The 16,231-nt window shown below is 38.4% G+C and overlaps 1 protein-coding gene across 2 annotated transcripts in view; it reads right to left on the minus strand.

The window, feature by feature from the left end:
- SLC9A6 (solute carrier family 9 member A6) overlaps window positions 1–16,231 on the minus strand; it is a 73,720-nt gene that overhangs the window by 25,793 nt on the left and 31,696 nt on the right. Inside the window, exons 11-14 of one of the 2 annotated variants that reach the window (XM_077145816.1) lie at window positions 8,015–8,126; window positions 6,911–7,064; window positions 2,543–2,632; window positions 1,320–1,350 (exon numbers count right to left, since the gene is read on the minus strand). In XM_077145816.1, coding sequence (XP_077001931.1) covers window positions 1,320–1,350; window positions 2,543–2,632; window positions 6,911–7,064; window positions 8,015–8,126 — 387 coding nt within the window. The remainder of the gene's footprint in view (window positions 1–1,319; window positions 1,351–2,542; window positions 2,633–6,910; window positions 7,065–8,014; window positions 8,127–16,231) is intronic. The other variant, XM_077145815.1, reaches the window with a different exon arrangement.

Below are 16,231 nucleotides of genomic sequence, written 5' to 3' on the forward strand. Positions count from 1 at the left end.
CTAGCAGACACTCAAAGTACTGAGTAACAATATAGCCAAGAAATTCCTAGGGTTCTGAGGGCAAGGAGAAAATGATCATTTTTTTTTTCTGTTGCAACTGGTACTCACCTACCTCGCTCTCTCCCTGTCACTCCATTTCCATTTCTTCCCTGTGGTGACAGAGGTGACACAGCAGGTAGAGACTCATGCAGACAGTAATCAAGCATTTGTCCCGTGAGCTGTGTGATAACTTTATTCTTGTTTTGATTCAGGGGTGGAGGCACTGAGGAGCTATTATCGCTTGAAGACTACCCCAGCAGCTTGGCATCATGGGAATTTATCCAGCCTGGTTTGTACAAGTATTTTAAGCCCATGGAATTATATGTTAAGGTTCTCACCACAAAAGAGGGCAAGGACTTAATATATCACATACAGACTCATCACTCACCAGCTAACAAAATTAGCATTTAGAAAATGAATCTGATAAACGTGTTTGTTTGCTTTTTAACCATGCCCCAAAGACAAATATACCAGGGCTTGTTTCAGACAAGAAAAATAACTGTGTTTTGAAACTAAATGCTACCCTGAGATGTTTTCCATCTTTAAAAAAAAAAAAAAGAATTTCTGTGATTCATCATACAAACCATTATGAATAATGTCCAGTACAGAGTCATATATTCAATGGTGCTCAGAAAACATTAAAAAGCTGATGGAAAATACCAGAAAAGGGTGGTCAGCCTATACAGGGAACCAAGTTACACGATACTCATTCCAGCAGACTCAGGTTCATAGGAATGATGGAGAAAATGACACATGTATATAAACAAGGAAATCTGGACAAGGTTGAGGTACAGAGTAAGAAAGTGTATTCTCCTTAACAGGCAGGGAATTGTGGTTGGAGATTCAAAAGTTTCTAGGCAGTGGGTTCTCAAGGGCAGCTGCTGGTCATCCAATTTGAAAGTTACACAGGAAGAGCAGCTGGAGTGGGGCTTACATCAGAGACAAGTCTTCATGCGCAAACGCAAGTGGAAAAAGGCTCCCCATGCCAGAGCAGTCACTTGAAAACCCAGGAGCACTTAAGAGACTACTTTCCTCCATGGCAAAAGCCCAGTACGGCCCACAGATATGGAAGCTGTCACCCTTGATAACTACATGCTGCCTAAAATTTGGTTTTGTCTCTATCAAGCAGTGAGAAAAGCCAGACATTATGTCAGTTCAAAGCTGAGGCAAATAGGACAGGATCTAAATCACAGTGGAATGAAGTCTACAGTAGGTTGTTTTCTTTCCAAACAACTGCACATTCGACAGAAATGCCAGAGACAACACAAACGCATATTTACCAAATGTTCTTGGTCTGAATCAACACCAACCCTAAAGGAGAAACACAAAAGAAAAATGAGATTCTGAAGCCAAAAAAGGGTGTATTCACATATGCACACGGACGGGCGACTACTTTTCGTAACACAGGAGCTATGGAATGGTTAATTGTTTTCTTGCTTCTCTATGGTTGTTGACATTGATTTTTGGTTCCTGACACTTCCTTAGAAGGTAGCTTGGATTCTAAGTCTAGCAGTGTCTACCGATGATGCTCTTCCTGCAACCCCACTTACCAGCATCAGAAAAACAACATCTCCTTCTCTGAATATAAGTCCATCATAAGTAGAGCCAGACACAGCAACACTGCTTCAGTTGCTGAATAAGTAGTACTAGGTCGCTATTCCAAATACAAGGCCGGCACAAAGAAATTCCAGGAGGGAGTTGCCTGTGTTTAGACTTCTTGTCTCATGGCAACCTTCTATTACAATGACTGAAGAGAGAATCCGATTAGTTTTCTCTCCCCCCACAGGCTAATGGATAGATATTAACCTTGGTTCTTCATATCTCTTTCATATTTGCTTTAAATTCCTGTCTTCTGCATCCTAGGGAACAGCTTGATTATGAAGAAGTTCTTGAGGACTCCTTCCTACCCCCCAAAGAAGAATGCTTGTGAACTGCTGCTGGATTTTTTTCCCTCTAAACTGTCTCTCAGGTCTTCCCTCCTTTTCACCCTAAGTGCTTAAGTTCGGGCCCTCAAGCTGACTCATGGAGTCTGTAGCCACTGGCTGTAAGGTTTTCCAGTTGTCAGGCTCTCCCCTAGAGTTAGCCATCTAAAGCGTAGAACTCACTACTGGGTTACAACCTTGACAAAAGACTCTGAGAGCAGCTTGCAACCCAGAATGTCAAGTCCTTCGTGTGGCATTCAAGCTCTCTACAGACTACCTCCCCACCCCGACTCCAACCTACCTTTCCACCCTCATCTCCCATCACTGATGTCTACATACCCTACGCTAGACATCCCTGACTACTCCTCTCCCCAAATCCATGTCCTCTCCCAAGCCTCTATGCTTTTGCTCATGCTGTTCCCTCTGTCTGAAATGTACTTTCCCTCATTTATCTACTCAATTTACAAGTTCCATATTAACCATCTATGTCCTCCTCAAGCAGAATCATTTATTTCTGCTTTTGCAGCACTTTCTAGATTCCTCCATTACAATACTCAGCACAGCAGATTATAGTTATTTACCTGTCAGTCTCCCCAAATAGACTGTGAGCTCCTTGAGGGTAAAGGCCATGTCTCAATTCATCTCTGTATCCCCAGAGTCTAGCACAGTACCTGACACACAATAGGTGCTCAAATGTTTATCAATTAAGTTAACTACTACAGACAACACAGAAAAAATAGCAGTGTAAGAAGCTGTAGCAGTAGCATCCCAGCATATGAATAATATTGAGGGAAGAAATTGATGCAAAAACTCATCTGGAAGGCAAGTGAATAAATGGTCAAGTACTTGAAAACACATGTCCATGACCAGATTCATAATCCACAGAAAGGCTCATTTCTTCTTTGTTGAAACTGCTAGAAGCCAGTCACTATCTTCTTAGTCATAGTAACATTTATACAGCTAAAGTGACATCTAGTGGTCTTGAAGATAGCACATTGGTAATACTCTTAGATTGTACATGAAACTCAAGCCAATTCAGCATCATAAACATTTACAGAGCACCTATTATTTGCCAGGCACTGTACTAGGCACAGGGCATAGACATGAATTAGGCATGGCCTCTGCCCTGAAGGAGTTCACAGACTGGTGGGGGAAACTGACACAACCATAGCATGGTTCCCAGGAGTTTTGCAATCAGGGAAGTTGGGTTCAAGTTTGGCTGAGGCTGCTTTCTAGTTGTCTAAATGTAGTTAAATTATGCCGCCTTATGAACCTTCATTCTGTCACCTGGAAAACTGGGACTAATGTCCATCACACAGAGTTGCTGCAATGATTAAATGAGAAAATGTATCTAAAGATTTTAGCAGAGTATCTGCTACATCATAAACATGCACTAAAGTGGTAGCTATTAAATTATTACAAGGTTGAAAGAAATAAACGCTATAATAGAGATTCACAGTTTGTTAGGCAAACAGAAGACTGGCTCCAATAGAAAAGAATGGAGTAAAAAGGAGAAGCTTGAGTTGAGTCATTTATTGGGAGGCAAACAGAATTCCAAGCAGAGGGAACAGTATGAGCAAAGGCTCAGAGACAGAGAAGTGCCAAGTATGTTCGGTAACTGACAGGGAGTCACATGTGACTGTCACAAAGCATATGAAAGGAAGTGGGAACAGCTGGCTGTCTCTTAACTCTTTGAGGATCTGCTGCCCACACAACAGCTAGAGTGATACTTTTCTACTGTAAATTAGATCATGTCACTTCCTTGCTTAAAAATCCCCCAAGATTCTCAGTTGTACTTAAAAATTGAAACTCCTTACACATGCCTGTAAGACCCTATAGTAGAAGTTTGCAAACTAAGGCCTACAAGCCAAATCCGGTACACTGCTGTTTTCATAAATAAAGTTTTGTTGGAACACATACATGCCAATTGATTTATATACTGTCTACGGCTGCTTTTGTGCTAGAATTGAGTGGAAGGGATAGAGACTATATGGCCCACAAAGCCTAAAATATTTACTATGTGGCTCTTTACATGGAAGGTTTGCTGATGCCTGCTCTGTAGGATGAAGCACCTCCTAATCCTGGCCACTTCATTTTCTACCTCCCCCTTGATCTATACGGGCATTTTTTTCCTGCCTATTAAACAGGCCAAGTTTGTTCCTGCCTCAGGGCCTTTGCATTTCCTTTTCCTTCTGCCTGGACTTCTCTCTAATTCCTAATCACCGCTTAACTGGCATGATCTTGAGATTCAGGTAGGCTGAGGTCAAATGTAACCTCTTAGAGAACTTCCTTGACCTCCTCATAGAATACACTCCCATGTTCAGTCATTACCACAGTTCCATGTTTGAGTGTCATCACAGTATTTAATATAACCTGAAATTGTCATGTTCATTTATTTGTTTACTAGATTATTGTGTGTCTTCTCCCACTGAAGTGTAAATTTTATGAGACTAGGGACCTTTTCTATCTAATTATTACCACTGTACCTCTCTAGAGCACAGTTTAGCATCCCTGACATTTTGGCCTAGATAATTCTTTGTTGGAAGGCTGGGGATGGGGCTGGGGTAGGGGGAGCCTGTCCTGTGCACTGTAGGATGTTTAGCAACATCTATGGCCTCTGCTTACTAGATGCCAGTAGCAGCCTTCTTTCTGAGTTGTGACAATCAAAAAGGTCCCCAGATATTACCAAATATACCCTGGAAGGCAAAATCACCCCAATGGAGAACCACTGAGTTCAAGCACATGGCTGGTGTGCAGGGAATATATAACAAATGAAGGAATAACAGATACATTTGAAATGCTGTGCTAAAAGTTTTACACACATTAGCTTGTTGAGTCCTCACAACAACCCTAGGAGGGAGGTACTATTATACACATTTTACAGAGCAGGAAACTGAGGCTTAATAATCTTAAATAATTTGCCCAAGATCACAGAATTAGTAACTGAAGGAATAAGTACTCAAAGTCAAGTCTGCATGAATCTTAAACTTTAAGGACTTACTAGCATCCTCAAAATTATATCAGACAAATTTGGGGGGAGGGAAAAGCAAAAAAATAAAAAGAAAAAAAGAAGGAAAATTCATTTAAGACTATAAGGCAGGGTATATAATTAAATGCCACATTATATACTACAGGACAGGCAAGATGGAGCCAGACAAAAAGATTTCACAGGAAGTAAAATAGATTAAACTTTATGTGAGTAGGTGGGTTTGGGGTTTTGGCCTTGGTTGGGGGTAGGGGTTGGTAAGAATGGGTGTTTTGTTTGGGTAGAGGGTAGTCAGGAAAGAGAACTTATTCTTACTTAAAGATAGAGATTGTGCTGAAGACTATTATTTTTCCTAAATTACCTTACATTTCATTTTGTTATCCTCCTGGTATTAGAAAGACTTTTACAAGCTCTTTAGAAAATGCAGGTACTTAGTCTTTCCAATCATCACCAGCCTCATTTACTGATGTATTATGTCTAGAAGAAATTAAGTGAGACTAGAGACTCCTCTGTTCTCCATTTAATTATTAGTATGACCATGAACAACTTAGAATCTTTCTGATCCTCTATTTCTTCACTTGTAAAATAGGCTTACTGTGATTAGATAAATATGAAAGAGGCAGTTAGCACAATGCCTAGCACATAGTAGGTGCTCAACAAATGCCAGGTCCTCCTTGAGGTAATAGTTGTTAGAACATTAATTTCATGCATTTTCTATTAAATACAGCACAGGAATAATAAGAAAGGTTGCATATTAAAGAGAGATTAAGACAATGATAAAAACATTCAAAGTGTGATTCAGAGATGGCTGGTCTTTAGAAGGTTAAAAGAAAGGCAAAGGAATAAAACTGAATGAAGAAATGGAGACCAGATTCTATAAAATGTGAAATACTGTTTTCACTAATGAACCATAAATTCTGGTAGCTCAGTACTCTTCAGTTCTATGAAGTTTCAGTCAAACACAGAACTAAAATGTACAAAGGCTTTAGCAATACAGACTGCTGTATCCATGGAAACAAATGCAGAACTCTTGAGATGCAAGGGAGCTTTCAAATTGAATACGTAAACCAGAATGCATTCAAGACTAAGAGTTCACAATCTCGGCCTTGGATTGTCAGATTAGAAGCAATGCTGATCATAAAGATGAGAAAGAATGATCCTATCTAGTATTGATTAAAGGGCTGGAATAATACACTGCAGATGGGAGAAAATTTTTTGATCAAATCTGGTGGTATAAATCAAAAGCCTCAAATACATGCATATCCTTTGACCAAGCAATTCCATTTCTAGGATTGCATCCTAAGGAAATAATCAAACAAGTATACAGTAATGTTTACATGTAAGAATGTTTGCGGTATTAATGGTAACAGAAAAATTCTAGATACAATACAAAATTCCAACAATAGAAATTTGGTTAATAAATACGTGCAGCCAGTAAAAATAATGACATACATACATTTACTGACATAAACTTCCATGCTATATTACATTAAAAAATCAATTTACAATAAATTGGGTAGCTGGAAATACTAGTGATCAATGAGAGGGGGGGGTAAGGGTATGGTATGTATGTGGTTTTTCTTTTCTTTTTTTTTCTGGAGTGATGCAAATGCCCTAAGAAATGATCATGGTGATGAATACGTGATTATGTGATGATACCGTGAGCTACTGATTGTATACCATGTATGGAATGTTCATGTGTGAAAATTTATCAATAAAAATATCTTTTAAAAATCAGGGGGTAGAAGTGCATAGGTTGAGAATCAAACCCGGGTCTCCCACAGGGCAGGCGAGAATTATACCAGTGAACTATCCTTGCACCCCCAATGTTATATACTTTTTAAAAGGAAAAAAAAATGAAACATCATAGATTCACCAAATCCTAAAATCCTGTCAAGATTAAAAGAAAAATAAACCAAATTGTAATTTAATATTAAAATGAGGGTCTCCAATTACTACTTACCTTATATGCAAGCATGACAACATTGCAGTTGTGCCACCACCAAATACCCACACAGTAAAAAACACAATTAGAAGTGTGGTGCTGAACATCATTTGCCGTGCATAAGTGGCAGTATCTCGAATGGCCAAGGCAAATGCCATTGCACCACGAAGCCCTATAAGGGAATGGAAGAGGTATTTCTTCTATTAATTCATTACCAAGGAATAAATTCAGAGAAAGAAAGCACATTTTAAAAATGCAGGAGCACGTGAACAGATATGCAACATATGCTAATGTATGTAAATAAATAAATAGAGAAATAGAACTAGTGTATGATACTGATATGGATTAATTTTTTAAATAACTGTTAATTTTAATTTACATGCAGTAAAATGAGCTCTTTTGGGTATACAATTCCACGAGTTTTGACAAATGCATAGAGGTATATAACTACTATCACACTCAAGATACAGAATAGTTTGAGCATCTCCCCACCAAATGTACTTTGTCTATGGCTTTATAGTCTACTTTACCACCACAGTGCCAAATTTCTAGCAACCACAGACCTGTTCTCCATTGCTATTGTCTTATAAAAAAACTTTCATATAAATGGAATCATAAAATATATAACCTTATGAGACTGGCTTCTTTCACTCAGCATAATGCCTTTGACAGTCATCCATGTTACTGCATATTTCAATAGTTCATTCCTTTTTAGTAGTGGGTAATATTCCATGGTATCGATGCACATAATTTGTTTATCCACTCACTAATTGAAGGACAGATAGTTGGGTTGTTTCCAGTTTTTGGCAATTATGAACAGAGCTGCTATAGGCATTCATTACAGGTTTTGTGTGAAACTACATTAATTCTTGTCTTTTCCAATTCTCAATTCATATAACATCTTTCGTAAACAGGGATTTGGATTCAAAACGTGAAAATTCATTCCCTTCCATGGGAATATAGAAGGGAATGAATTTTCCCCCTGAGGTTGCAATTTCAATGTTTAAAGGGTGGAGAGGGGACATATATTACATACAGATGATTTTCATTTGAAATTAAATAGACATATATGTTGTAAGTGGTTTCCTGGGGTGGGAAAGAGAGGAAATGTTGTCAACTTACCAGCAAACATCATCATATGCTGAAAATTTGATCCAATCTTACTTCTCCTACCCAAATTAAGTAAGAGGGACAAGGGATAAATATTGGCAGCTCTTCCCAAGAAAATAGCAATCTAAAATAAATAGGTTAAGGATAATTTCCTTTTACTGTTAGTATTATTTAAATTATACATTCAAGATGGTGAAAGAATATCTTTGGGAACTCAGTTTCTAACACATCTTCTTTGGATTCCACTGTCTCGATTTAGCGCTGTGCAACAGAACCTTCTGCAGTGATGAAAATGTTCTGAATCTATGCTGTCCAATACAGTAAGCATTTGAAATGTGACTACTGTGACTGAGGCACTGAAATTTTAATTTTATTTCATTTTGATTAACTTTAATTTAAATATTTATACGTGGTCAGTTTCTACCAAATTGGACAGTCCAAGTCTAACTTACAGGAAATTCATTAGATGAACAGGAACATGTTAAAAGCAGAACTTCTTAGGTATCATCTTTAGCTCATTAATGTAATAGGCTAATTAGTTTTAACTGGCAATGTTGGTAGGAAGAAAAGTAACACTGGCTAAACTTTCCATTCCTTTCTCAGAGCAAAGGGCAGCTCAAACACTTCACTGAAATTCCACTGAAAATCCTGCTAGCCCTGCTAAGTTCCCTTGAGTCTATACTTCTAACTTCCTTCAAAGGAAAGGCTTAATGTGAATTCAGATTGGCTTTAGCTAGAAACCAATTTTAGTATCTTTTTATCCAGTCAAAACAGATGTCAAACTGTCCATAGAGACCCTTGCTCTACAATTACAGTTCTCAATAGAAAATCACAATACAGTCCCCACCCAATTTCCTGAAAGGGGTATTAAAGAAAATCTAAGATTAAAAACAAAACATGGTGGAATAAATGGTGCTGACCTAAGTAACTTTAGAAATGAGTGAAACTGTAAGATTAACCACAAAAGGAATTGCGCATAAGTCCTATATATTTGTTGATAAAGTTGATTTCCATGGGGTAAAGGTCACTGCCATGCATGTATACTGGAAGGGAACAATTAAGTAAACAGATGGTGAATGGTAAGAGGCACATTTCTCATTTGTAGAATGGGAATTTACAGATCAGCAAGGAGAGGAGGCTAGAATCATCCATGTGATTATGGATTAGTTGGAGATATAGGTATGAATTCACGTTAAGTTTAACATTAACACTGATGATTTCTATATAAATACACACATGTATACACACATACATGGATCAGTATACATGTATATATTTCATTGCTTTCAGCTGAAAGAACCTAGAAGTAACACCACTACAGTAACAAACAAACCTAACACTCTCCAATAAAAGGCAGGCAGTTTCTTGGAGAAATGGCTGATTCTATGGCTGAGACAGAGAATACGCAAGGAAAGCCTGAAGCATCTTGTAGTATCAGAAAGTAAGTACTAAAAAAAAAAAAAGATCCATGGTAGGAGGTAGGGGGTGGGAGAGGTAAAGGGGAACTTCGTATTTTCTGCATGATTTTTCTATAAACCTATAACTTCTTTAATTAAAAGGAAGTCCAGAACAAAGGTATATATATATGATCAAATTTTGTGCTGCTACAAAAAGGAATGAAGTTGTGAGGCATGCAACATTGTGAATGAACCTGTGGGACATTTGGTCAGACATAAAAAGCCAGAAACAAAAGAGCAATTATTGTATGCTCTCCTTTAGAAAATCCTTATAAGAAAACAGGGGCCTAGATTGTAAGCTCTTACAGCAGTCACATTTAGTTCAGAGTGGTAATTATTATTTCTGGATTTTGAGAGGCTGTTTTATACATGTATAACCTGGGATTCAGTGATAAGAACAAAGCCGATCAGGTCGGGATTAAGGTAATTCAGAATACACTGGAAAGGAAGACATTTTCCATATTTTAGCACCTCACCTACTCTTTGAGACCAAAGAAAGTAAGGTTTATTTGTTTGGATCCTAAATTTTCTGCAGCACATAATCTAACTCAACCAGTTTGGATGGCTCATTTAAACAATCGAAACACAGGGTCCTCAGAATAAGAATGAGGGCCTTTAATCCTGTATAGCTTAATGTAATGCCTGGATACATCCTAGAATATATTAAGCAGATAATCAAAAGTATTGGCAACGTCCCTTAAGGGATGGGAGAAAAATTATAGAACTATTAAACTTTGCCATCAGGAAATCCCCTAATACTGTGTCAAACATTAGGGATACCCAAATCAATAGGCCAAGCGCTTGATCTTGAGGCTCGCTCTTGTGAAGTTTATGCATGAAGTGGAGAAGTATAGCCTACTTGTAGGTATGCCTAAGAGTTACATCTGGAGGACCTCTTTTCTTTCTCAGATGTGGCCTCACTTTCTCTAAGCCCAATTCAGCAAGTGAAATCGTTGACCTTCCCCCTACATGGGGTATGACATCCAGGGGTGAATGTCTCCCTGGCTGAGTGGGAGATGACCCCCCAGTGTGCTGGTCTGAAAGGATGTATGTACCCTAGAAAAGTCATACTTTAATCTTAATCCCATTTTGTAAAGGCAGCTGTTTCTTCTAATCCCTATTCAGTACTGTACGTTTAAAACTATAATTAGATCACCCCCCTGGAGATGTGACTCAATCAAGAGTGGTTGTTAAGCTGGATTAGCTGTTTCGGTGGGTCTTGATTAGTTTACCAGAATCCTATAAAAGAGGAAACATTTTGGAGAATGAGAGAGATTCTGAGAGAGCAGAACGACATAGCAACAAGAAGCAGAGAACCCACCAGCCAGCGACCTTTGGAAATGAAGAAGAAAAATGCCTCCTGGGGAGCTTCATGAAAGGAAGCCAGGAGAGAAAGCTAGCAGATGACACCATGTTCGCCACATGCCTTTCCAGATGAAAGAGAAACCCTGACTCTGTTTGCCACGTGCCTTCTCTCTTGAGAGAGAAAGACCCTGAACTTCATTGACCTTCTTGAACCAAAGTATCTTTCCATGGATGCCTTTGATTGGACATTTCTATAGACTTGCTTTAATTGGAACAATATCTCAGCCTAGAACTGCAAACTAGCAACTTATTAAATTCCCCTTTTTAAAAGTCATTCCATTTCTGGTATATTGCATTCTGGCAGCTAGCAAACTAGAACACTCATGGGTGAGTCTGGCTGTGGGAGCCATGGGATCAACAATTCCATCCTGATCAAAAAGGGGAAAAGAAGTGTAACAAATAAGCTATCAATGACTGAGAGAGTTCAAATAAAGTCGAGAGGTTACTCTGGAAGTCACTATTATGCAAGCTTCAGTTAGACACAGCAACCTATCATAACCTGCCAATCCCCAACCAGGACCATTCCAGCCAATCCTACAGAACACCTTGGGTAATATACGAGATTCTACAAAGGCTCCATGCCCTAGGGTAACTTTCCAGAAACCTACAACCTCCGGGTGGGTCCCTGGAAAAGACAAGCCTGGAAACCTAGATTGGGAAGTTTCTCTAGAAGATCAGCTAGACCCATCTCCCTACCCCATATTATAGACAGCCCCTTCTGACATCAAAAAGGTAGAACGGGCATAGCCCAAATACCCCTAAAAAATGGAAGAAAGATCAAAGGTGATGCTGGTGTTATACAGAGAAGATAGGGTTTAACAAACGAGCATGATTGCTGAATTATTATATTGATATCTCTTTTAGTCTCCAGTATCTTAAAGCAGCTAGAAGTAAAAACGTAAACTTGTGGAATTGTAACCCATACCAAACTCTGAAACCTGTTCTACAACTAATTGCTGCGATGTGCTTTGAAATTATTGCTTTTATGTATATACCTTATTTTTCACACACAAAAAAGCCAATTGTGATGATAAAAATATATATTTATACCTTTTAGCCTCAAATGTTCTGGAGCAGCTAAAAAGAAAACTCTTGAGAGGATGGTATGGTAGCCCATGACAAACTCTAGGATCTGTCTTGTAACTACTTATTGAAGAGTGCTTTGAAAACTATTGCTTTTTTCTTTCTTTGCTTTGTGTATATGTTATATTATACAATTAAAAAGCTTTAAAAAAAGGTAATCCACAATGATAGGGTATATTAAAGGGACACAGAAGCCAACTGAAAGAATTACTGGTGTGCAAAAATGGAACGATTTCAACAAAATAAACAATGAGGTATTAGATTATAACCCAAAGTATAAAATAAATATCCATGAACCCATAGTGAGATACATTAAATGACTGAATAAAACAATAAATGGGGGAGAAGAGACAAATCTCCTATGCAGAAGAATTGCTAATAATTGATATAGAGACTCTTCCCTCAAGGAGGAAAAACACTCCACTTCCTAAATTTGGGCTCTGCACAGTGACTCTTTCTCAAAGAGTACTGTATGGAAAGGGGAAAAAGGGATAACTCAACAGTAGAAAAACCTGACCAACACCATATCAGCCAAGTGATTGAGTGATTAACATCAACACTGATAGGGTCCCCTCCATATGATGTGATGAGAATGCATTTTAGCTCTGTGGTCTTCCTCCTCTAAACACATAAGCACAGTGTAAACAGGACAAAACCAACAAATTCCAATTGAGGGGGCATTCTACAGAATACATGACCAATACTCCTCAAAATTGTCAAGGCCATTGTAAACAAGGAAAGTCTGAGAAACTGTCACAGCAAAGAGAGACATGACAACTAAATGTAATACAGTATCCTAGATGGGCTCCTAGAACACAGAAAGGACATTAGGCAAAACCTAAGGAAATCTGAATAAAGTAGGGACTTTAGTTAATAGTAATTTATCATCATTGGCTCATTAATTTTAACAGATTAATTATATTTTATACTAATGTAAGATGTTAATAGTCAGGGAAAATGGGTGTGGGATACATGGGAATTCTCTGTATTACATCACAACTTTTCAGTAAATTTAAAGCTATCTTTAAAAAAAAGGCTGATTTAAAACCCCAACCAAGACCATTCCAGCCAATCCTAAAGAACACCTAGGGCAATATATAAGATTCTACAAAGGCTCCATGCACTAGGGTAACTTTCCAGAAACCTACAACCTCCAGATGGGTCCCTAGACCACATACGTCTTGAAACCTAGAGGGCCCAGCCTCTCCAGAACATCAGCTAGTTCCACCTCCTATCCCAATTAGTGACACACCCTTCCAACATGAAAAATTTACAATGGCCATAGCCCAAACACCCCTAAAGAGAGGGATAGAAAGATTAAAGGTAATGGCAGAGTTATACAGAGAAGATAGGATTTAACAAATGAATATGATTGCTGAATCATTAAATTGATATCTCTTTTAGGCTCCCGTATCTTAAAGCAGCTAGAAGTAAAAACCTAAAATTATAGAGTTGTAACCCATGTCAAACTCTGAAATATGTTCTACAACTAATTGTGGCCCTGTGTGTTGAAATTTATTGCTTTTTTGTATATATGTTATTTTTCACAAAAATAAAAAAGAAGGAAAAAATGTTGATTGTGATGATAAAAAAATATTCCTTCTAGCCTCCTAGGTTCTGGAGAAGCTAGAAGGAAAAATCTGAGATGATGGTATGGTAGCCCATGACAAACTCTGGGATCTGTCCTGTACTACTTGTTGAAGAGTGCTTTGAAAACTATTGCTTTTTTATTTCTTTGATTTGTATATGTTATACTATACAATAAAAAAGTTAAAAAAAAAAAAGCCATGATTCCCTGAAAAACAAGAAAACAAAAGAACAACAAAACACATGGGCTAACATAGCAGCAACTGCTAGTTATCCGCAATATCTATTCTTCCCTCCTTCTATAGTAGCAGACATCCCCCCACACCTGATTTTTTTTTTCTTTGGGAGGGGCTGCATGGTCTTGGAATTAAACCCAGGTTTCCTGCATGCAAAGCAAGCATTCTACCACTGAACTTCCCATATATCACCACCCACCCTACCGCATGCCTGATTTTTAACTGGGTACATGGTAACCAAGATAAAGAATATAATTCCCAGCCTCCCTAGCAGGTAGCGGCAGTCAACGGGATGTCCAGTGTAAGGGATGTGTGGATCTTCTGGGTCATGCCCTTAAAAGGGGATTGGCAGACATGGGGTAAGCCAATGTGGTAGACTGAATGTTGCACCCCAGTTTGGAAATGTTCTTGGTCTTGGTCCTCATTCTGCCAGGTGTGGACCCATGGTAAATTAAATTTCTTCAAGATGTTATTTCAGTTAAGGTGTGGCCCAATCTGATTCAGGTTGGGCTTTAATCCAGATTACTAGAGGCCTTTATATGCAGAGTGAAAGTCACACAGACAGAAGCCATGGGAACAGCCAGAAGCTAGAAGTCAACAGAACCTGGAAGAGAAAAAAAACCCTGCCATATGCATTAACAGGTGACAGAAAAGCCAAAGACTGAGAATCCCTGGCAGCCAGCCAGAATGCCACAGTCTTCTGAAAGAAAGCATTTTCTTGGCGACACCTCAATTTTGGACTTCTCCTAGCCTCAAAACCATGAGCCAATAGATTCCTATTGTTTAAGTCAACCCATTTTACGGGATTTGTTTTAGCAGCTAGGATACTAAAACAGCTACTTGGACCAAAAAGGACAGTTCCCTAAGAATGGTAACAAGGTGGGAGCTTGGGTCCTTGATGATTTTGTGGAGCCAAGCTGTCACACCAGTTCACACTTTTACATGAGAAAGAAACTTCTATCTTGTTTAAACATCCATTCGTTTGGGTCTTTGTCACATGAAATTAAACCTATATACTAACTAATATAGCTAGAAAGAGAACTTGCTCCTATTAAGACTCATTTTCACGATAGAATGTTTTACTGAGGAACTTCAGTTCCTAATGACTCAGAAACCTATAGAGAATATTTAGCCTTGTTTCTGGATTAAATATAGTGATACTAATTCATCAAATCACTCATCCGATCAAAAATTTCTCAGACTAGCAGGAAGTGAAATTACTGATTTCATGGTAGTCTTCTAGCTAAGTTTCTTCTCTTATTAATAGGGGTTTATCTGTTTTGACTGAAATGCATTTGCATACTAAGACAGCAGAACGGCACTTCAGGAAGACCTTACTTTCTGATAGAGATCCTACTCAGAGCCTTAACTAAAAAAACCGTTGTTTTTGCTGATCTCTTTGGCATAATTTTCATTCTGAGGTGGGTTTTTTTTTCAATACACTTCTTTTGAAAATTGCTAATTTGAACATTCCTCTCTCCAACCACACTCTTTCCTTCCATATTTCTTATTCAACTATCACTCTCTGATCATTCTTCTAAATCACTGGGCCCTCCAGTCCAATGACCTCTGTCCTTTTCTCTCAATCAATATATACTCTTCCTTTTTTTTTCTACTTCCCTTCTTATCCATCATTTTAATAATACCTTTCCCAATAGCCTAAATTTGTTTGTCTTTCTCTGTGTTTTCACTGTACCCACTTGACAAAACCCCAACTCTGTATGGACCCAACTATCTTTTTCGACCCGAGTCGATCCTTGGGTCCCAGTAAAGTCTTCACTGACTGCAGCCCCAGCCCCAGGCTCATGAGAGATCTTGGAGCCAGAACCACCTAGCTAAGCTACTTCTGAATTCCTGACCTTCAGAAACTGTGTAAGATAATGTCTGTTGTTTAAAGCTGTTAAATTTTAGAGTAATTTCTTATACGCTAGATAACTGATACACCATGTTCTCTATCTCACTTGCAATATATCATCTCACCTCCTCCTTTACAGATAAAATTAGAAGTCATCAGTCAGGAACTCCACCTCCCAAATGTACTTCCATCTCTACGCCGTACCCCAACCTCTCCTATAATGATGGAGCTGTCCCTCCTCCTGCTAAAGACCAATCCCTCTCCCTGTGCTTTGCATTCCATCTCCTCCTGCTTTCTCTGATTGATCTTTTTCATAAAATCAGTTTTTCCTTTTCAAATGATTTTTAAGGATTCAATTCACCAAGGAGAGGGAGTTAGGAGGAGAGAGAAAGGACAAAAACCATCTCATTCAACCTCTCATCTTTTAACTATAGTCCTGTGGCATAGACTGCTAATTCCTCTTCAGTATCCATTCTCTCCTTCCACCCTCTTACAATAAAGGACAAATAGTTTTATCTTTGGGGGATGGCAGGATGGTAGGAGTTGTTTTTTTTTTCTGTCATTTCAAATCTGTCAACATTATTTGTACAATAAGAAAAAATACCATCCTAGTTCCTTGCAAATAGAAAAAACAGGCTGAAATCCT

This window comes from Tamandua tetradactyla, chromosome X (genome assembly GCF_023851605.1).
Source record: "Tamandua tetradactyla isolate mTamTet1 chromosome X, mTamTet1.pri, whole genome shotgun sequence".
NCBI classification, from domain to species: Eukaryota; Metazoa; Chordata; class Mammalia; order Pilosa; family Myrmecophagidae; genus Tamandua; species Tamandua tetradactyla.